Source organism: Lithobates pipiens, unplaced genomic scaffold, assembly GCF_037356315.1.
Source record: "Lithobates pipiens isolate NorthernLeopardFrog02 unplaced genomic scaffold, aLitPip1_a1.2 Scaffold_18, whole genome shotgun sequence".
Classification (NCBI taxonomy): domain Eukaryota; kingdom Metazoa; phylum Chordata; class Amphibia; order Anura; family Ranidae; genus Lithobates; species Lithobates pipiens.
This window is the reverse complement of record NW_027507758.1, coordinates 621,058,990-621,080,464: the sequence shown is the minus strand read 5'-3', so window position 1 is coordinate 621,080,464 and position 21,475 is coordinate 621,058,990. Positions and strand designations below refer to the sequence as shown.

The 21,475-nt window shown below is 46.3% G+C and overlaps 2 protein-coding genes across 2 annotated transcripts in view; both read right to left on the bottom strand.

Moving 5' to 3' along the window:
* Window positions 1–15,152, bottom strand: part of LOC143989434 (uncharacterized) — a 164,907-nt gene extending 149,755 nt beyond the window's left edge. The window contains exon 1 of the mRNA XM_077489562.1: window positions 15,034–15,152. The gene's annotated coding sequence lies outside the window, so the exon portion shown is untranslated. The remainder of the gene's footprint in view (window positions 1–15,033) is intronic.
* Window positions 1–15,155, bottom strand: part of LOC143986855 (uncharacterized) — a 121,533-nt gene extending 106,378 nt beyond the window's left edge. Inside the window, 7 exon segments of the mRNA XM_077485263.1 lie at window positions 11,429–12,762; window positions 13,769–13,907; window positions 14,024–14,227; window positions 14,308–14,520; window positions 14,610–14,707; window positions 14,824–14,947; window positions 15,034–15,155. Coding sequence (XP_077341389.1) covers window positions 11,429–12,762; window positions 13,769–13,907; window positions 14,024–14,227; window positions 14,308–14,520; window positions 14,610–14,707; window positions 14,824–14,908 — 2,073 coding nt within the window. The 5' untranslated portion in view covers window positions 14,909–14,947; window positions 15,034–15,155.
* Window positions 15,156–21,475: the final 6,320 nt, after the last annotated feature.

Genomic DNA, 21,475 nt, shown 5'->3' with positions numbered 1-21,475 from the left:
CTACAGGCCTACACGTTTCACTAAAAAAATAGAGCTTTGGCCGGGGTGCATGAAATAAATCATAAGTGCTCAAAGAATAGAGTGCTGCAACCACAACACATGCTGCACTACATACTACTGATCCCTGTACACTGCTCTACATACTATTGACCTCTGTACACTGTTCTACATACTACTGACCTCTGTACAACTATCAGGTCTGGGCCCAGCCCTTCCTTTTCCGAGCTGGCCGCTTAGCTGTCAGCTAATTGCCAGCTCAATCTCTCCACAGTGACTCACCTGTTGATGATATCCTGCTCGTCTATCCTGCCTACTTAAACCGTCCAGTCCAGATGGTCTCTGCCTTCGCCTTGGTCACATCTCTAGAAACATTCTCCTGTTAAAGACTTGTTTGGCTGACATTCCTTCTGGCTCCCTGATGTTTTGGCTTGTCTGACTACCCATTACGTTTCCTGAACTCTGGCTGTCTTGACTACATTTACTTTGTTTACCTTTTTTTTACATTATTATTAAACAAGTGAGATTTAATTGCACTTCTGTCTCAGTCTGATTCATGGTTTCTGACAGTAGGCGAAGGCCATGAATTCAGAAGATGAGCAGTCAATCCACTTGTTGGTAATATTTTTTCCAGATTGGATGAGCAGGATCGGCGCATGGATCAGATTGCCATGGTGTTAGGGGTGTGGTCAAGATGGCGGCCTGAGAGGACGTGGGGACCTGATGCTCCACACCTGGCAGGCTTAATTATCCGCTTATAAGGGATTTATAATCACCCTGACTTGCATTTATGACCTGGTGAGCATCGGGCATGCAGAGGAGGAACCCCAGAGCTGGTAAGAGGCGGAACTCGGCTCCAAAAAATGCTCCGTTAGCAAGGGGCCTACACGTGGGCCGCAATCCCAGCATGATGTCCCAGACCGAACAGGTCCATCGGACTTCCATGGAAACTCACCAGTTCACTGCCCTGATGCAAGCCATGACGGAATGCCAGACTACATTAACTGATAAAATTGAACAAATGCAGATGGACTTGATTAGACGCAACATGGACAAATACCGGGACAGGCTCTCGGAGTTGGAAAGGAGGGTGGGTGATACCAAAGACACGGTCCGCAACCATGATGCATCCCTCCGCACATTACAGGTCAAAATGAGAGCACTTGAATCCCGCGTTGAAGACCAGGAGAACTGCAATCGTAGAAATAATCTATGCCTGGTGAGGGTCATGATCCAGCAACCTACACAGAAAGTCTGCTCCGCGTGCTTCTCCTGCAGATGCCTTTTCTTCCCATTTCACGGTGGAACGGGGCCCACAAAATGCCATCGTCCAGAGGCCCGGCCCTTCATATTCCGGTTGCTCAATTTTCTAGACCAGGACCTGGTCCTCTGGGAGGCAAGGAAATAGGAAGAACTACACCACGAGAATGTGAAGATCATGATCTTCCGCGACTGGAGATGCAGCGTCTTCGCATGTCAAAGCCCAGCTCCGTCTTAAGGGAGTGAAATACAACATGATGTTCCGGGCCCGGCTACGACTTCTTGATGGTGAGTCGACCCGCTATTTTACCACCCTGAGGAGGCTTCTCAATGGCTTGAATCCCTCCCCAGGGCCAGATAATCAGGAACCTATATGCTGCTCCGCCACTCCTGTTTTCAACCTTATGCTCACCCCTTAACACTTGGCCATGTTGTCTCTGTTATTGCCCTACCATGCCCGCTCCTACGGCTTAGGAGGGATCGCCCTGCTCTATGGAAACTTTTGTGCTGAACTGCAACAAGGGCCCTCTACTGCTGAACTTTACTTGAGGGCCAAGACTTCATATCAGAGACTCCTGCCGCTGACAATCCCGCCATGGAACCTCACCACCTGTGAGCTCAGCCAGGATCTGCAGGTTTCTTGGGCCTGGACCTCCTTCCCCCCTACATGTTGGGGGTCAGAAAACTGACCACCACCCTAATTGCCACCCAGATTTCCTGACGGCCCTAACCCCGAGACTCCTCATGACTCCATTTGGAAATCTGTTTTAACAATCAGGAGGTATCCCTTTGCCCAAGTACGGTGGCTGTCTGTTCTGTTATGGTGGGGGCTCGAGTGGAGGGGATTCTGCCTGTTATGATACTCCGTATTGGTGGACCTGATTTACCGTTCTAAGGTTTAGTTCCTTGTTAACTGCTTGTTTTCTCCTCCTATTTTTTCTCTATTTTGCTCTGCTCAATTATCATTGTAACGAAGTATGCACCCCTAGCTCAGCCTAAGGGTTTACACGTACGTGTGTACACAAATCTGCTAATTTAAAAGTGATCCCTTTTCCTGCAATATTGCCTCCAGGAGAGGCGACTGGTGGAGCAGCAGCTCCCCACCGTTGGTAGGTACTGTATCCTTGGTATGCTACCTGCTACGCACTGCCCCCATAACAAATTGTCCTACGGCTTAATTACCCATGGGTAAATGTGGGTTTGTTTTGGGTACTCAAACGCTCCGTAGTTCTTTGGTTATCAGGGTGTGGGTTGGGATGGGTTGGGTATTAGTTTTTCTTTTGATTTCTCCCCCCCCCCTCCCTTTTTTTCCTGGTTTTCCTACTACACAGACAGAAACAAGACAGTAAATGCATTGTTTATATATTGTCTGCCTATGCTCTGCTAATTAACCTTCTAATTTCACTTGGCCTGACTGGTGTACCGCTCCCTCCGGGTCTGAGGTATCAGAAAGTCCCCGTTGCCTATTCATGCACCCCTCTGACATGGCTCCATTGAAGGTCCTCTCCTGAAATGTCAAGGGCCTTAACAATACGATTGAACGTTCGTTAGTTTTTGTTTACCTAAAGAAATATGTGCCCCATGTTTGCATTCTCCAAAAGACACTGATGGGGGGTAAAATTGTGGGATTGAAAAGACCACCATTACCATGCCACCCACTCCAATTATGCACGAGGAGTTAGCATTTTAATTAATAAGTCCCTCAGCTTCAAATTATTAGATGTTAAATTAGACAAGGAGGGATGGGTATGTACTGGTTAATGCAATTGTTGACACTGTTGCTATGGTGGTATATATCTGCCCCCCCTGCCCCCGCTACCCTATCCCTTCTACACAAGCTCACCTCAATACTCTCCCAGTATCCTACAGATAATGTTCTCCTTGCTGGAGACTTTAATCTCCCACCGAACCCCTCCCTTGATCAGTTAGCCCCTGACCCTGCTACTGATTCGGCCTTATCCTGCTGGGCACAACTATTTGGGTTCATGGATCTCTGGCACTGGAAACACCCAACAGACCGCATCTAAACCTGTCACAATACCGTGTCTCGTATTGACCTCTTCTATGCCAGCACTAGTATGCTACCCAAAATTAAAGAGATCTCGGTGCATCCACAGGGATATATCAGATCACTCCCAACTCCTCTGCTGCCTACAAACGAAAACACCCCCAACACACAGAATCTGGTGCCTCTCTAGGTTCTGGATAGCAAACCCCACCATAGAGATTGAAATAGCTAAAGCAATTAAGGAGTATTGGTTAGTAAATGCAGGCTCCACCTCACCTGGGAATCATTGGGAAGCATTCAAGGCTTCCATTGGGGGTTATTACATTTCCTCTATAGCCAGGGAATGTAGGAATGCCACGATTACCTTAGAGGAAGCTGAAAATGGAGGCCAGGACCTGGGAGCCCGCTATGCCATTACCGCTAATCCCATTTCAGGTCAGGATATGAAGGTAGCATATAGGGAGGTTTTGTTACTCCAAGGCGCAAAAATCCCAGCTGGCCCAAACAAAAATAATCTTTGAACAAATGGAGAAGACTGGTAGACTCTTGGCCTGGCTCTCCAGGGAACAAACCCCAATTTCCACTATAGCCCAGATTCGGGGGGGAAGATGGTGTAACAGTGATGGATCCCCTGGGCATCAGTGCCTGCTTTGCCTCCTTTTACTCTCGATTATATTCCTCCAGAGCACAATACTCCAGCACAGAGTTATTTGAATTCCTTGATAGAGTGTCATTTCCTACTCTTGCTCCCTCTGCAAGGGACAGACTGGAGGGCCCAATCAAGTTGGAGGAGGTCCAGCAGCATTAAGCTCTTTGCACACAGGTAAGACACCTGGGGAAGATGGGCTCCCACCAGAATTCTACAAACAATAAATGGAGGAGGTGGCACCAAGAGTACACAAAATGCTCACAGAAACCTTGAAAGAAGGAGCTCTTCCTTCATCCATGGCCCAGGCCATCATAGTTGTGATACCAAAGCCTGGAAAGGACCCTCAGCTGTGCTCATCCTATAGACCTATCTCCCTCCTGAATACTGACGCTAAAGTCCTTACCAAGAGTCTCACCAGGTGTCTCAATGAGGAAATACTAGATCTGGTGCATGAGGCCAGTCAGGGTTCATGCCGGGTAAGGGAACGGATAAGATGCCGTAGTGGCCTCCCTGGATGCTGAAAAGGTGTTTGATTCTGTGGAATGGGAATACCTATGGAAGGTTCTACGCAGACTTGGGTTTGGGCCTGTCATCCTCTCCTGGGTCAGGGCTGTGTACAAGTCTCCAACGGCCAGGGTGCGCACTGGCACTGTGCTCTCCATCCTTCCCTTTGTACAGAGGCACTAGGCAGGGGTTTCCACTTTCTCCAGGGCTTTTTGCCCTGGCGATTGAACCTGTGGCCATTTTTCTGCGATCCACACCCGCAGTTCGCGGTATAACTATAGGCCCCCTTCAAGAGAAAGTATTATTGTTTACCAATGACACCCTATTATACCTCAGGGATGACGGGGACTCCTTATGGGCTGCCCTGTCGGTCATTGATGAATTTGGGCGCTTTTTGGGAATAGGTGTCAACTGGGAAAAATCTATTCTTTTCCACTCTGGTGTGGCTCCACAGACACCTGGGGTGCAGCTTCTGAGAGTCTCCCACTCTAGATATTTAGGGGTCGAAATCCACCAAGACCTCAAACACCCTTAACTTGAACCCAGTGATTTCCCAGTTGTCTGAGAGATGTGCCATCTGGAAATCCCTGCCACTAACTCTGGTGGGACGGGCTAATCTGGTGAAAATATCAGTCCTACCTAAGTTTACTTACCTTTTTAGACAGACACCTATACCCAGCCTGTTTTTTAAGAGACTGGATAGCATCAATACCTCCTTTATTTGGAATGGGTCAATTCCCAGAATAGCCAAAATGACCCTACAGTTACCTGTCATACTGGGTGGCCTAGCCCTCCCTTGATACATTAAATATTATTGGGCAGCAATCCTGGTTATGGTCAGGAGGTGGCTTTCTGAGATGCCAACCAACCCTGATTCCATTGTGGAGGCAGCGCTGCTTGGCTCCTACTCAGAGTTAAGGAACTTAATATATCGGAGCCCCAGATCCAACTCTCAAGTGACTCCATCTATGCGTATGCCCCTTAAGGTATGTGAGGTTCTCCCAGCTTAAATTCTGATAAAATATGGGCAGCATGGGTGGAGGATAGGCAGTTAACTCTTGAGTAAATCCATAGAACCCCCTTTACACCTATAACGCTCCTCTGAGTGTTCTATATTTCAAACCAAACTAGGCCAATATCTCTAACAGGCTACTCTATTCTGCTTGAGATTTGTATTCCAATAGATTAGATGCTCTCTACATAGGCTATATATTTATATTCTATCTTCACTGTATCACCCTAACTTTGTATCCATATCTGCTAATGGTATACGATTACTGTCTGAATTCCTTTATTGCCTTCCCCCTTTTTTTTTGTTTGTTCCCTGTTTTTGTTCTCAATATACTCCTGGATTATTTGTCCGCTCTGTGATTTTCAATAAACTTATTGTTAAAAAAAAGATTGCCATTACAAACGCTCCTGAGTCATGTGGCTCACCTGGAATCTCCCACTGTGGCTGCTCCGGTACAACCTGTGTTGCAGGCCATCCCTGCTGCTGTTCTTTGTGCAGGCACCCGACTCGAGTATTACCTCTATAAGAGGCATGTCTGGTTCCGCTCCGCTTCCCCAGCAATTTGGCGGTGATACAGACCAATGCAGAGGGTTTTGCAATCAGGTTGAGATATACTTTGAGATGCTGCCCCAGGCTTTTCCCACAGACAGAAGCAAAGTAGGTTTCATGATATCTTTTCTTTCTGAGAGAGCCTTGGCCTTTACAAACCCTGTTGTCTTGAGTTACCCTGAGTTTGTGGCTTCTTTTTAAAAGGGTATTTGATGTTCCTACATGCTTCACTTCTGCTGCCAAGTGCCTCATGTCCATCAAACAGAGTACGAGAACTGTTGCCGATTACACCATTGAATTCCGTACTCTGGCAGCAGAGGTTGCTTGGAACAATGAGGCCCTCATGGCTGATTTTTCTCATGGTTTCTCGGATACTATCAAGGATGAGATAGCAACCTGAGATATACCCACTGAGCTGGAGAAGTTGAACTTGTTTGCCATCCTCATTGACTCCAGACTCAGAGAAAGACTTTCTTTTAAGGAGTGCTTGCGGAAGCCTCCTGTACGTTTGCCTCCGAGCTTTGCAGTCCCACCTGTGCCTTCCTCATCTCCCATGCCTCCTGGTACCGAGTCGGTCAGTGAAGATGAACCCATGCACTTGGGCTTCATATGTCTCTCTGCGGATGAGAGAGTCTTTAGGAGGAGGGAGAGATTGTGCCTTTATTGTGGCCAGGCAGGTCACTTTTTGAAGTCTTATCCTACCTGTCCAGTGAACGGCCGAACCTTGAGGTCCTGTCATGGACAGACCTTAGGTAGCGTTGTTTCGTCCCCAGTTATCCAGAAGGATAAGCCCCTGGTTTTGGTCACCCTTTCTTGGGCTGAGTCATCCATCGAGACTGCCTGTTCATTGATGCTGCCTTCGTATCACAGCACTCGATTCTGCTGCAGCTGCGTGACACTACACTTGCCATTAGGCTGTTGACGGGAGACATCTACAGCCTGCCCATGAGATAATCCAATTCCAAGTTAATTCCTCACCTAGGTTTCCACTGGTTATTGGTTATCCTTGGTTACAGAGGCACAACCCCTCTTTTGATTGGCTCCGTGCTGAGGTTCTCTCCTGGTCACCACAATGCAGTGAGACATTCTTCTAGAAGGTAGCCAAGGTCCTATGCATCTCTTGACTCTCCTCCCTGTCGGAGAAGTACCGCGATTTTAGCAATGTCTTTGACAAAGGTCAAATTGATAGTTTGCCTCCACACTGGCATTATGATTGTGCAATTGACCTTCAACCTGGTGCCATATCCCCTCGTGGCCGGGTTTACCCTTTGTCGGTCTTGGAGGATAAGGCCATGGAGGAGTATGTTGCAGACGCACTTTCTCAAGGTTTCATAAGCAAATCCTCGTCTCCTGCTGGTTTCTTCTTTGTGAAGAAGAAGAGCGGTGAACTGAGACCGTGTATTGATTATAGGGGTCTCGCTCGTTTCACGATTAAGAATGCCTACCTGATTCTGTTGATTACAGAGTTATTTGACCTCCTCAAGGGAGCAATGGTTTTCACAAAGCTTGATTTGAGAGGGGTATACATACAATCTTGTGTGGATTAAGGAGGGTGACAAATGGAAAACTGCGTTTAATACCAGAACAGGCCGGGGGCGTGGCCTGCAGCAGAGCCATATGGACGCATAACTCCGGAGCTCCCGCTACCCCGAGGATACAGCAGCTCACGGCGGCTTCCCAGACTCAGTTTTTGGAGCACACACCTGGCGTTCCAGTGGGGGCACACACTCGGCATGAGATGCGCAAGAGGAAAGGTGCATCCAAGCCACAGAGGCTGACGGACTTCTTCACCCAGCCGCGGCAAGGAGGTAGGCAAGATGGTGCCGGCCATGCACACATGCTGGCTGCCAAAAACCTGCCCAGACTGCTCCCCAGTGCAACATCCCCAGACAATAATGGGTCATTTTGCCAGCAAAACTCCCCAACCTCGTCCTCACCATCAGGGAGCCCAGCCATGACCAAGCTTAAGCTGGATGGCGTTGGATGCAGCCCCACACTGAGCCCGGTGGTGGATTCAGAGGATGACACCAGGGAGCTCCATGACTATATTAATAACTATCCCACTACAAATCAGCCTGTATTGGACACTGTGCTTAAAGATATGTTGGTCTCTCTGAAGAGCACTTTACAAACAGATATGCTGAGATGTATGCACAGATTTAGTGGTGAATTGAAAGCAGTGGAAAATAGAGTGGAACACATGGAGGGCAAAATGGGAGAGTTCGTGTCCACCATAAATGATTTGGTGGATGCACATGAGGAACGGGAGGAGGATTCGGCATGGATAAGAGACAAAATAGAAGACCTTGGGGACAGATCTGGGAGGAACAACCTCAAAATTAGGGGGATTCCGGAGTCAGTCCAGGCATCAGACCTGCATTCCTATGCGACTGACCTCTCTTTCCTCTCTCCTGCCTAACCTTTCTGTCATGGAAGTCACCATAGACAGAATTCATCGCTTACCTAAACTGTCATTCCTCCCGGAGAAAATCCCCAGAGATGTCCTTCTCCGCCTACACTTTTTTCATGCAAAGGAACAACTAATGCAAAAAATGTGCCTACTGGAGCAAATCCCATCCCAATATCAGCACTTGCAATTTTATGCTGATTTATCTCAACATATGTTGCAAAGGAGGAGAAACTTGAACACTATCACAAAAGTGCTCCGCAACCATAACATAGCGTACAGATGGGGCTACCCTACTAAAAACGTAGTCAATAGACAGGATCAAACGTATGTTGTGGACTCTTTGGATAAGGGTCTTTCCTTGTTGAGAGACTGGAAAATCCTCCCAGAAGCTTCTGAGGACAATTCTGGTGCTACCACCAGGCAACCATCTAGCCCAGGCTGGCACAGAGTTACCAAAAGTAACGCCAAGTCGCATAAATGAATGATACCACACCACGGAGTAGACTTGTATCCCGTAGCGGAGTGTTAGGCTACCTGCTAGGCTTGGACTTATCCCCCGATTTACCTGAGCAGCATCTGGCTGCACTCGGTCATTACACAAGACCAGTATGAGGCAGAATGCTCATGTGTTCTGCACCTCGCAATGGCAACGCATGTCTATGCGTCCTGTTTGCGATACCTTGTTCTGTTTTTTCTTTGACTATTGTTCATTTTTTATTTCCATTTTTTTGTTTCCGGAGTTCCGCAACCACTTTCCAGGTCCGAGGTTTACCGCATCCCTATTTTCTTATCCACAAGGCCGGAGTCGGCGTCTGAGTCCACAGGGGATGAGAGATCGACGCACTCTATCTCAACTTCTCAATGTCAGTGAGTACTCACACTACGGTAAAGTCAATTCTTGTTACACAGATCCCCTTGGTAGGAACTTTAGCGCCCTAAATATATGTGAGAAGCTACAACCTTTTGCATCTGCCTACTCCTCTCATAGCTATCCAATTTTTATCTGTCAATGCTAAAGGGCTTAATCACCCAGTGAAAAGGAAATCCCTATGGAGAGAGGCAATAATAAATAATTCTGATGTTTTATGCGCTCAAGAGACTAATTTTCTCCATAAATGAACCATCTGTAACTAATTGCTTCTCACTCTGGAATGCCCATAAGGCGTTTATCAGGGGTATTTTCATTAAGTTGGGGGTTAGGGCAAAGAGGCAGCAGCAAAAACGTATACGCGAAATTACCACTGAAATATTTGAACTGGAAACAAAAAACGAACAAACCACGTCTAAATCTTTAACTGACAGACTAAACCCCGACTACGGTATGATCTCAGACTCCTACTACTAGAAAAATTCGAAAAACAGACTAAGAGACTTAAAATGACATACTGTGCACGGGGCAACAAGGCTGGGAAATTATTAGCACATCAGTTTAAGGGTTACAGACACAAATCCAAAATTCCCTACATCCTCCACCCCACAAACAACACTAAACTACAACATCCTCAGGATATTGCCAATGCATTTAGCGATTTTTATAGCAACCTTTACAATTTAAAAGTCGACCACGACACTATTCAACCTACTGACGCAGTGATTAATGATTTCCTACAACAAATCTCCCTCCCTACCCTCTCTCCACAACACATAGCAAACCTTAATTCACCCTTCACCATGGAGGAAATAGGTAAAGCCATTGACTCCCTACCTACTTCTAAATCTCCAGGCCCAGACGGATTCACAGGGGAATATTACCAAACTTATAAATGTATTTATTACCTTATTTGACTGAGATGTTCAATGCTGCTGCAGCCTCCTCGTCCTTCCCACCAGAAATGCTGAGTGCACTGATAGTGACTCTACCGAAGCCAGGGAAGGAACCGAATATCCCAGCCAATTTTAGACCCATCTCTTTGCTTAATACAGATGTGAAATTGTACGCCAAAATCATAGCCAATCGTTTGATAGACATCCTTCCCCATTTGATACACCCCGATCAAACTGGATTTACTAGAGGACGCCAGACCTCTGATGCCACCAGGAGACTTACCAACATTATTCACCTTGCTAATATCTGCAGGAGGCCTTCTCTGCTCCTAGCGCTGGACGCAGAGAAGGCCTTTGATAGAGTCCACTGGGGCTACTTACGTAGAGTATTATCTATATATTGTTTTTCTGGTAACATTTTAGATGCTATAAGGCCTTGTATTCAAAGCCCTCAGCTAGGGTATTCACCTCTGGAGCACTCTCCAACCCATTTAATATCACTAATGGCACCCGCCAAGGGTGTCCGCTCTCCCCACTAATTTTTTATTTAATCTTGGAACCCTTGGCTGTTTACATCAGGTCACACCCAAACATAACTGTTTTTCAGGCCCATAACTCTGAACATGTGATAAGTTTGTTTGCTGATGATATTATTCTGATGCTTACAAACCCGGAAACATCCCTGGCTTTGGTACATAAAACTTTGCAAATGTTTAACAAATTATCGTACTACAAGGTCAATGAGGGGAAATCTTACATATTAGGGCTGGGGGTGAATACGCCCCTAAAAAACAAACTCAGTTCACGGTTTCCATACAAGTGGAGCAGCGAAGGTGTTAAATACCTAGGAAGTGTTTTTTCCTGAAATATCTCCTAAGGTAAAGTATTGCAATACCACATTATGGCCATTAAATGGAGCTGATGAACATAGGAAATCACAGTATGAATAAAATACAACCAAACTTCACAATCGCTGGATGAATGCTTGTCAATGTTTTATTTTTCTACTGCTATCAATGGCCAACACGGTACAACACTTCATCCATGTCTTTGGTGATCTCTGATCTCCTTATGAACTGTTTCTTACATGATGAAGATCAGCCATGGAGTATATCTGAGGTGTATATCAGGGTGTGCTTCTTCCCCACATGAGAGCTGTGATGTCCAGCAACATTCATATAGAAGACATTTCCTGCACTCAAGGCACTAATACACCTCGAGGGTTGTGTGGGATCCCTGATGTACAGGAAGACAGGACTTCAGTGAGGAGCAATTCCCTCACTCAGGACAGGAAAGTGGCTTCTCCCCCGTGTGAGATCTCTGATGTCTGGAAAGATTGCACTTTAAAGAAAAACATTTTCCGCACTCAGGACAGGAATACGGTTTCTCACCTGTGTGCATTCTCTGATGTCTGTAAAGATGTGACCTCCTTGAAAAACATTTCCCACACTCAGAACAGGAATACGGTTTTTCCCCCGTGTGAGATCTCCGGTGCATGGAAAGATTGGATATAACCGAAAAGCATTTTCCACACTCAGGACAAGAATACGGCTTCTCCCCTGTGTGAGACCTCTGATGTATGACAAGTTCTGATTTTTGTACAAAACATTTCCCGCACTCAGAACAGGAAAGTTGCTTCTCCCCCGTGTGCAATCTCTGATGTCTGACAAGATGCGACTTCACTGAAAAACATTTCCCGCACTCAGGACAGGAATATGGTTTCTCACCCGTGTGCAATCTCTGATGGCTGTAAAAATGGGATCTCTGTGAAAAACATTTCCCACACTCGGGACAGGGATACGGCTTTTCCCCCGTGTGAGACCTTTGATGTGTGGCAAGTTCGGATTTTTGCACAAAACATTTCCCGCACTCAGAACAAGAATATGGTTTCTCACCTGTGTGCAATTTCTGATGACTATAAAGATTGGATTTATGTGAAAAACATTTCCCGCAATAAGCACAGGCGTATGGCTTTTCCCCCGAGTGACACCTTTGATGTGTGACAAGTAATGATTTATGCACAAAACATTTCCCACACTCAGGACAGGAATGCAGCTTCTCCCCCGTGTGAGATTTCTGATGTGTATAAAGATTTGATTTGTCCATAAAACATTTCCCGCACTCAAGGCAGGAATATGGCTTCTCACCTGTGTGCAATCTCAGATGTGTATAGAGTTTACATTTCTCGGAAAAACATTTTCCGCACTCAGAACAGGAATATGGCTTCTCACCTCTGTGCAATTTCTGATGTCTGCAAAGATTGGATTTAAATGAAAAACATTTCCCACACTCAGGACATGAATAAGGCGACTCCCCTGTGTGAGATCTCTGATGAGTGACAAGTTCTGATCTTCGTACAAAACACTTCCCGCACTCCGTACAGGAAAACCTCTTCTCTGTTGGAAGGACGGCACCGTCCCTCACAGTCTGAGGCTCCTCAGGATAAGAGGAATATGATGGTCCATCTACACTGTGTGGTGCCGGATGGACATTTGAGGTAGTCGGGTTTTCTCCTGGACTATACTGTGTGATGTCCTCATCTTCTACTTTACAGTCTGGAGACAAAGTGAGACAATCCTCTGAGGTTTTCCTCATCTCCCGTCCATCTACTAAAATAGAAATACAAAGATTATTAGTAGACATGAGCTGATTGGTTCCCCTAAACCAGGACTCCGCCCACATCAGGCAGCTTTGTCTCTGAGGGTCTTACAATTCCCCCCTCAAGGTAACTAGTAAATGGGTCCTCTGATCTCCTACCAGATCATTTCTTTATTCATGGACCTTAGTCAGAGAGTGAGGAAACAACGAGAACTGTCTTTTATAGGAGTGACAGTGATGAGGGGATTATAGGACGAGTGTCCCCTCCCCCTCTATCACTCATTGCCATCTTCCCAACACAAGAAGTCCTGCACTTCCTTATTTAGTCCATGATTTAGTCATGAATAACAGCGGGGCTGAGCCCCACCAGAGGTCAGAGAGTGAGGATGGGGGGAGAACAACCAAGATGAAGACTGGACTGATCCTGAAGACCCCCATCATTGGGTTATTGACTCCTCCCTCATTATCACTTTCTGTTTAAGGTTCCAAAGTCTGAGGATGTTATCACATTATTATCAACATGTAAAAGTATGCAGACATATCTGTCTACCTGGCACCGTCAGCCAACAACAAAGTTAAGCAGCCCATTGATTACGCATTGATTTTCCGTTCGGATGGAAGAAATTAAGATTGCTCAATTCCTCCATCACCATAGGCAGGGTTGGTAGGAGAATCTCTCCCACAACGCAATTGTGTTCTGCCAACAATGATCATTGCTGGCTGCTATAGCCACTGGCAGTGATCCCATATACAAAAAAATCTGATAGGCTGGTTGGACTGAAGTCAATCCATCCAGCCTGCCCCAGAATCTCCATAAATCCAGTCTAGATGCATAAATTGTGTCTGCAGCACAGAGAAGGAAGATTATCCAAGAGAAATACAGGAATACAGAACGGGGAACACAGCTCAGGAAAGTGACCAGGGGATTACAGGCCAATATCACCCAGCCCTTGCCCTACTCTGGACCAATCAGTGAGCAGTATGGGTGGAGGAATGTATTTAGTGTTAATGACCCACCTGTGCTGATCTCTGTAGGAGTGTCCTCCTCTATAAATGTCCCCGTTATTCCATCCTCCTCCATAGACTGCTCATCATCCCTCACATACCTCTCTTCTTCTGCTTTAATCTCAACTTTTATATCCATCAGGTCTTCACCCTAAACCAAGAAAATTACATATCACAATATTAAAGCTTATATTTTACATATCACATACAAAAAACTCCCCACGTCGTCTCCACAAGTCCATGTTTTACATACTCCATCCCACCAACCTTGTAATGATGAGGGATGGTGTGATCTTCCTGCATGGAATCCCGGGAATACAGAGGACGGGGACATCTCTCTGGTGGGTTCCTGGTATTAGGTGGCTCCATCATATCCTTGTGTCCTTCTGAAAACTTCTCTATCACTCCATACTCCTCATCCTCCTCTTTATACTCTTCTTTAGCAACATAATCATCCCTGAGGATTCCACTCTGAAAGATAAAATATGACATTCATTGTAACAAACATGCTATGTATAAATCATAACTGCTAATAATTGTTCCTCATCTACCTGATGATGGTGGGGGATGGTGTGATCTTCCTGTGTGGAATTCAGAAGATGGGGACATCTCTCTGGTGGGTTTCTGTAGCTGGATGACTCCAGCATGGTGTCCTGGTACAGATCTTTGTGTCCTTTTAGAAGCTCTGACTCCTCCTTTATCCCATCCTCAGCATCCTCCTCTATTACTTTAATATCAACTTTAGAATCTCTCAGGTCTCCACTCTGAATATAAAATAAAAATGATATTAATGGTAACCATGCAGATAATGTACAGATCCTAATGATAGTATCAGTGATTGCTCCTCATCTACCTGATGATGGTGGGGGATGGTGTGACCTTCCTGTGTGGAATCCCGGGAATACAGAGGACGGGGACATCTCTCTGGTGGGTTCCCATTACTGGATCCATCTGTAGGAAACACACACACTGACTGAATACATTGTTTCTATGTGTTTATCAGATGATGGGGGATCTAGGTGGATCCTCCGTACTGCTCTCTCCTTTACAATAAAGTCTCCTCTTACCCGGTGATGTGAGGGGCGGCTGATTGTCCATCATGACGTCCTTGTAGAGATCCTTGTGTCCTTCTAAATACTCCCACTCCTCCATGGAGAAATAGACAGTGACATCTTGACACCTTATAGGAACCTGACACACACAATGATACAGTCACCATCCAGACATCCCTTGTCTGTTACTGGATAATGTCCCAGAATTCCCAGAATCCTCCTCACCTCTCCTCCATCATCTCTCTGGTGACTTCTAGAATCTTCTTTGTATTTCTCTATTCTATCAGGGAGGGAGGTGGAGGCAATGTGATGGTCATATGAGCTCCAGACTTCACAGGAGGAAAAATCTAGATTTGAACATAAATAGTAAAATCAAATGATATTCCCAGAATCCTCCTGACCTCAGGTGTCTATTGTAATAAAGCCCCATTTCAGGCTGAGATATATTTGCCTACACAATAGGATTCTCTGACTCTGGTTTGAGGGACATTGGGAGGAGGAGCTATGGAGGTCAGTGTGATGTCAATGGATTATCTGACTGTGGTTGGAGGAGTGTTGGGAGGAGGAGCTGTGAGGTCAGAGTGATACTAACTGACATATCAACATGGATGTCACACCACTTCCCCAAACTCAATCTTTATAAAACCAAGCTCATCATTTTTCCTCCAGCCCATGCCCCCCCCCCCTCACTTCTCCATCAGGATAAATAATACAACCATCAGTCCCTCCCCTCATTCCAAGGTACTAGGTGTAATCCTCGACTCTGACCTGTCCTTTCAGCCCCACATACAATCACAATCCAAATCGTCCAGACTCAATTCTTAGAAGGACAGAGAAGGCAATCTGCGACAAAGACCTAAGAACTGAACTGTATGTTGTCTACCGGTCGCTCTGGTTCGGCACATCACGGAGCCGGGAAGACCCGGCTGTCATGGTGCACGTTGGCATCAATGACAAAGTCAGAGGCAGATGGCGTGTCCTAAAGAACGATTTTATGGACTTGGGAGCTAAATTGAGGTAAAGGACCTCCAAGGTAGTATTCTCAGGAATACTAATCGGTACATCGAGCCACACCAGAAAGGCAGAGGGAGATTAGGGAAGTAAACAAGTGGCTGTGGAGCTGGTGTAGTAAGGAGGGGTTTGGGTTCCTGGAGGACTGGGCCGACTTCTCAGTCGATCACCAGTATTTTAGAAGGGACGGACTGCACCTAAATGAGGAGGGTGCAGATCAGCTGGGAGCAAAGATGATCAAAAAGTTAGAGGGGTTTTCAAACTAAGTGACAGGGGGGCAGAGGTAGAGATAGTCAGCGTGGAAAATATTCCAGAGGGTAGTATTGGGGGCATTGGTGGTAGGTTGACCAAAGCACATAAACTAGGGATGCACCGAATGGGTTTTTTGGTGCCGAAACCGATACCGAAAATGAAAAATACACTAGGCCGAAAACCGAAACCGATATCGAAACAGCACCGATACCGAAAATGACTGTTTTTAAAAAATATTTTTATACAGGAGGTGGTCACAGACTGGGGACATGGTACAGGAGGTGGTCACAGACTGGGGACATGGTACAGGAGGTGGTCACAGACTGGGGACATGGTACAGGAGGTGGTCACAGACTGGGGACATGGTACAGGAGGTGGTCACAGACTGGGGACATGGTACAGGAGGTGGTCACAGACTGGGGACATGGTACAGGAGGTGGTCACAGACTGGGGACATGGTACAGGAGGTGGTCACAGACTGGGGACATGGTACAGGAGGTGGTCACAGACTGGGGACATGGTACAGGAGGTGGTCAGAGACTGCATGCATGGTACAGGAGGTGGTCAGAGACTGGGGACACGGTACAGGAGGTGGTCAGAGACTGGGGACACGGTACAGGAGGTGGTCAGAGACTGGGGACACGGTACAGGAGGTGGTCAGAGACTGGGGACACGGTACAGGAGGTGGTCAGAGACTGGGGACACGGTACAGGAGGTGGTCAGAGACTGGGGACACGGTACAGGAGGTGGTCAGAGACTGGGGACACGGTACAGGAGGTGGTCAGAGACTGGGGACACGGTACAGGAGGTGGTCAGAGACTGGGGACACGGTACAGGAGGTGGTCAGAGACTGGGGACACGGTACAGGAGGTGGTCAGAGACTGGGGACACGGTACAGGAGGTGGTCAGAGACTGGGGACACGGTACAGGAGGTGGTCAGAGACTGGGGACACGGTACAGGAGGTGGTCAGAGACTGGGGACACGGTACAGGAGGTGGTCAGAGACTGGGGACACGGTACAGGAGATGGTCAGACTGGGGACACGGTATAGGAGATGGTCAGAGACTGGGGACGTGGTACAGGAGATGGTCAGAGACTGGGGACGTGGTACCGAAGATGGTCAGACTGGGGACGTGGTACCGAAGATGGTCAGACTGGGGACGTGGTACCGAAGATGGTCAGACTGGGGACATGGTACAGGAGATGGTCAGAGACAGAGGACGTGGTACAGGAGGCATCCCCCATTGCAGCCAGTGTGTCCCCATTGCAGCCAGTGTGTCCCCATTGCAGCCAGTGTGCCATTTTGTGCCCGGACAAGGGGGAGGGGCTGCGTGTGACGGCGCACGGCCGGGAACACACAGCAATTGAAATGAAAGCTGTGATGTTCCCGGCGCTGTTATCAAAAAGGCGGCGGAGGTGGCTCTCCTGCGCTATGATGGGCGTCACCAGGGGCGGGGGCGGAGCCCCGCCCCCACCCAGGCCACGCCCCATTTTCGGCCGTTTTTCTCTTTCGGCAAATTGCCGAAAAGGGCATTTTCGGCCGATATGTTTCGGCAGCCGAAATTTCGGTGCATCACTAACATAAACCCAAGGTAAGTATAGTATCAAGTACTAGTTGCAATCTCACAACACCCAATAAGAGGATAGTATGCAAGTGATCTAAACTATGTGGCATGTTCACCAATGCCAGGAGCCTGGCAGACAAGATGGGTGAACTACAGATACTGTTGTACGACGAGGATTTGGATTTTGTGGGAAAAGCTCTCACGATTGGCTGGCAACCATTCAAGGGTATACCCTTCATCACAGGGGTAGAGAGGGTAAAAAAAGGGGGAGGGGTATGCCTATATATCAAAAATAATGTACAAGTGAATGTGAGAGATGACCTCGGCTAGGGAGGAGGTGGAATCCTTATGCATAGAGCTCCAAAGGGATGAAGATAAGGGGGAAATAATGCTATGGGCCCCCTAACCTGAGGGAGGAAGGGGAGACGGATCTCCTATCACAATCTGGATTATCAGCAAGGATGGGGAGTGTTATCATAATGGGGGATTTTAATTATCCAGACAGACTGGGCAGAGGGAACAGCGCATTCCTCTAAGGCTCGCCAGTTACAAAATGTCTTGCAGGCCAATTTCATGGTTCAGATGGTAGACGCACCAACGAGAAATAAAGTGTTACTGGATCTACTGATTACAAACAATACAGACCTGATCACGGATGTGGAAATATGGGACAATTTAGGAAACAGCGATTACAGGTCAATTGGCTTCTGTATAAATCACACAAAAAGGAGACATAAGGGGAATACAAAGACACTGAATTTCAAAAGAGCCAACTTCCCTAAACTATGAACCATGCTAAAAGGCATAAATTGGGATAAAATGTTAGAAACAAAGAACACAGAGGAGAGATTGGTTTGCTTTAAGAGCATATTAAAGTGGAAGTAAACTCTCCTATCGTTTTCAGCCAAGGAAGCTGCCATCTTTGCCCCTCTGTTTAATCTTCAACTGCTATGGTGCTGCACATGTGATTCGTTATGACACCAGCCATTGGATGGTTTGATAGTTTGGCTGAGAGCACAGCCAATGTGCAGTTAGCATTCCCGGCATGCCTTTTTTTTTAACTGTTTGAATCCATGGGTTTACTTCCACTTTAAATAAGGGCATTAGCCAATGCATCCCATTGGGTAATAAAATTTAAAAGAGCCAACAAAAGTCCTGGATGGCTTAACTCCAATGTAAAAATGCATATAAAAGCAAAGGAATAGGCCTTTAAAAAATACAAGGTTGAGGGATCATCATCAGCATTCAGACTTTATAAGGAATGCAACAAGAAATGTAAGGGTGCAATTAGGGCGGCTAAGACAGAACACGAAAGACACATAGTGGAGGAGAGCAAAAAAATCCCAAGAAATTCTTTAAGTATGTAAACAGCAAAAAGGGAAGACAGACCATATTGGCTCCATAAAGAATGAGGAAGGACATCTGGTTACAAAGGATGGGGAGATGGTGAAGGTATTGAATTTATTCTTCTCCTCAGTCTTCACGAGGGAATTGGGGGGGCTTTAGTAACCAAAACTGCAGTGTTTATCCTCATGACACATCACAGGAAGCACCTCCATGGTTAAAAGAGGACAGAATTAAAATTAGACTTGGGAAACGTAACATTAATAAATCACCGGGACCAGATGGCTTGCACCCAAGGGTACTTAGGGAACTCAGTCAAGTAATTCCCAGACCACTGTCCTCATTTTTACTGACAGTCTACTGACTGGAATGGTACCAGCTGTTTGGAGAAAAGCCAATGTAGCACCAATATTTAGAAAGGGCCAAAAATACATCCCTGGGGATTACAGACCAGTTAGCCTAACATCAATAGTATGCAAGCCCTTGAAGGGGATGATAAGGGACTATATACAAGATTTTAGTAATGAGAACGGTATCATTAGCAGTAATCAGCATGGATTCATGAAGAATCGTTCTTGCCAAGTCAATCTATTAACCTTCTATAAGGAGGTGAGTTGCCAGCTAGATAAAGGAAGGCCCGTAGACGTGGTGTATCTGGATTACAGTTCCCCATAAACCTTTACTGTACAAAATAAGGTCCGTTGGCATGGACCATAGGGTGAGTACATGGATTAAAAACTGGCTACAAGGGTGAGTTCAGAGGGTGGTGATAAATGGGGTGTACTCGGAATGGTCAGGGGTAGGCAGTGGGGTCCCCCAGGGTTCTGTGCTGGGACCAATCCTATTTAATTTGTTCATAAATGACATGGAGGATGGGGTAAACAGTTCAATGTCTGTATTTGCAGATGATACTAAGCTAAGCAGGGCAAAAACTTCTCCGCAGGATGTGGAAACCTTGCTAGAAGATCTGAACAACTACATGGCAAATGAGGTTCAATGTAGAAAAATGTAAAATAATGCATTTGGGTGGCAAAAATCTGAATGCAATCTATACACTGGGGGGAGAACCTCTGGGGGAATCTAAGATGGAAAAGGACCTGGGGGTCCTAGTAGATGATAGGCTCAGCAATGGCAAGCTGCTGCTAAAAAAACAAATATTGGCATTAAAAAGGGATCAACTCCAGAGATAAAATGATAATTCTCCCGCTCTACAAGACTCTGGTCCGGGCGCACCTGGAGTATGCCTTCCAGTTCTGGGCACCAGTCCTCAGGAAGGATGTACTGGAAATGGAGCGAGTACAAAGAAGAGCAACAAAGCTAATAAAGGGTCTGGAGGGTATTAATTATGAGGAAAGGTTGCGAGCTCTGAACTTATTCTCTCTGGAGAAGAGACGCTTGAGAGGGAATACGATTTAAATTTACAAATATCGTACTGGTGACCCCACAATAGGGATAAAACTTTTTCGCATAAGGGAGTTTAACAAGACATGTGGCCACACTAAAATTCGAAGAAAAGAGGTTTAAATTTAAACTACATAGAGGGTTCTTTACTGTAAGAGCGGCAAGGTTGTGGAATTTGCTTCCACAGGCGGTGGTCTCAGCGGGGGGGGGCATCGATAGTTTCAAGAAACTATTAGATAAGCACCTGAATGACCGCAACATACAGGGATATACAATGTAATACTGACATATAATCACACACATAGGTTGGATTTGATGGACTTGTGTCTTTTTTCAATCTCACCTACAATGTAACTACACATCCGAAAAATCTCCAAAATATGCCCCTTTCCAAACATTGAGACCACTAAGCAACATATTCACTCCCTTTTTATCTCTCCCCTTGACTATTGCAACTCCCTCCTCATTGGCCAACCACTCTGCAAGCTATCCCCTCTTCTATCATGAATGCTGCTGCCAGACTCATTAACCTTACCAACCGTTCAGTGTCCGCCACCCCTCTCTGCCAATCCCTCCACTGGCTTCCCATTGCCCAACAACTAAAATTCAAAACAATTCTGCCCTGAGGTACATCACCAATCTTATCTCCAAATATCACCCAAACTGTCCTCTCCACTCTCTAGCTCCCTTGTCTCCTACTCCCATGCTCACATCCAGGACTTCTCCAGAGCCCCTCCCGTCCTCTGGAACTCACTTCCCCAATCTGTCCGCTTATCTCCTCCTCCCTCCACTTTTAGGCGATCCCTGAAAACTCATCTCTTCAGGGAAGCCTATCCTGCCTCCAGCTGACAACCAAATCTTCTCCTGCCCTCATCAGTTCATCCCTCACAGTCCCTACCTTTATTGTTTCACTAACCCCTCCCTCTTAGATTGTAAGCTTGCAGAAGCGGGGCTCCTCTAACCCTCTTGTTTTGAATTGTACTGTTGTAGTGTCTCTCTACATTGTAAAGCGCTGCGCTATATAAATCCTGTATAATAATATTTTTATTATTATTATTATTAACCACTTTGCACCTGTGCTATAGCCAAAAGAT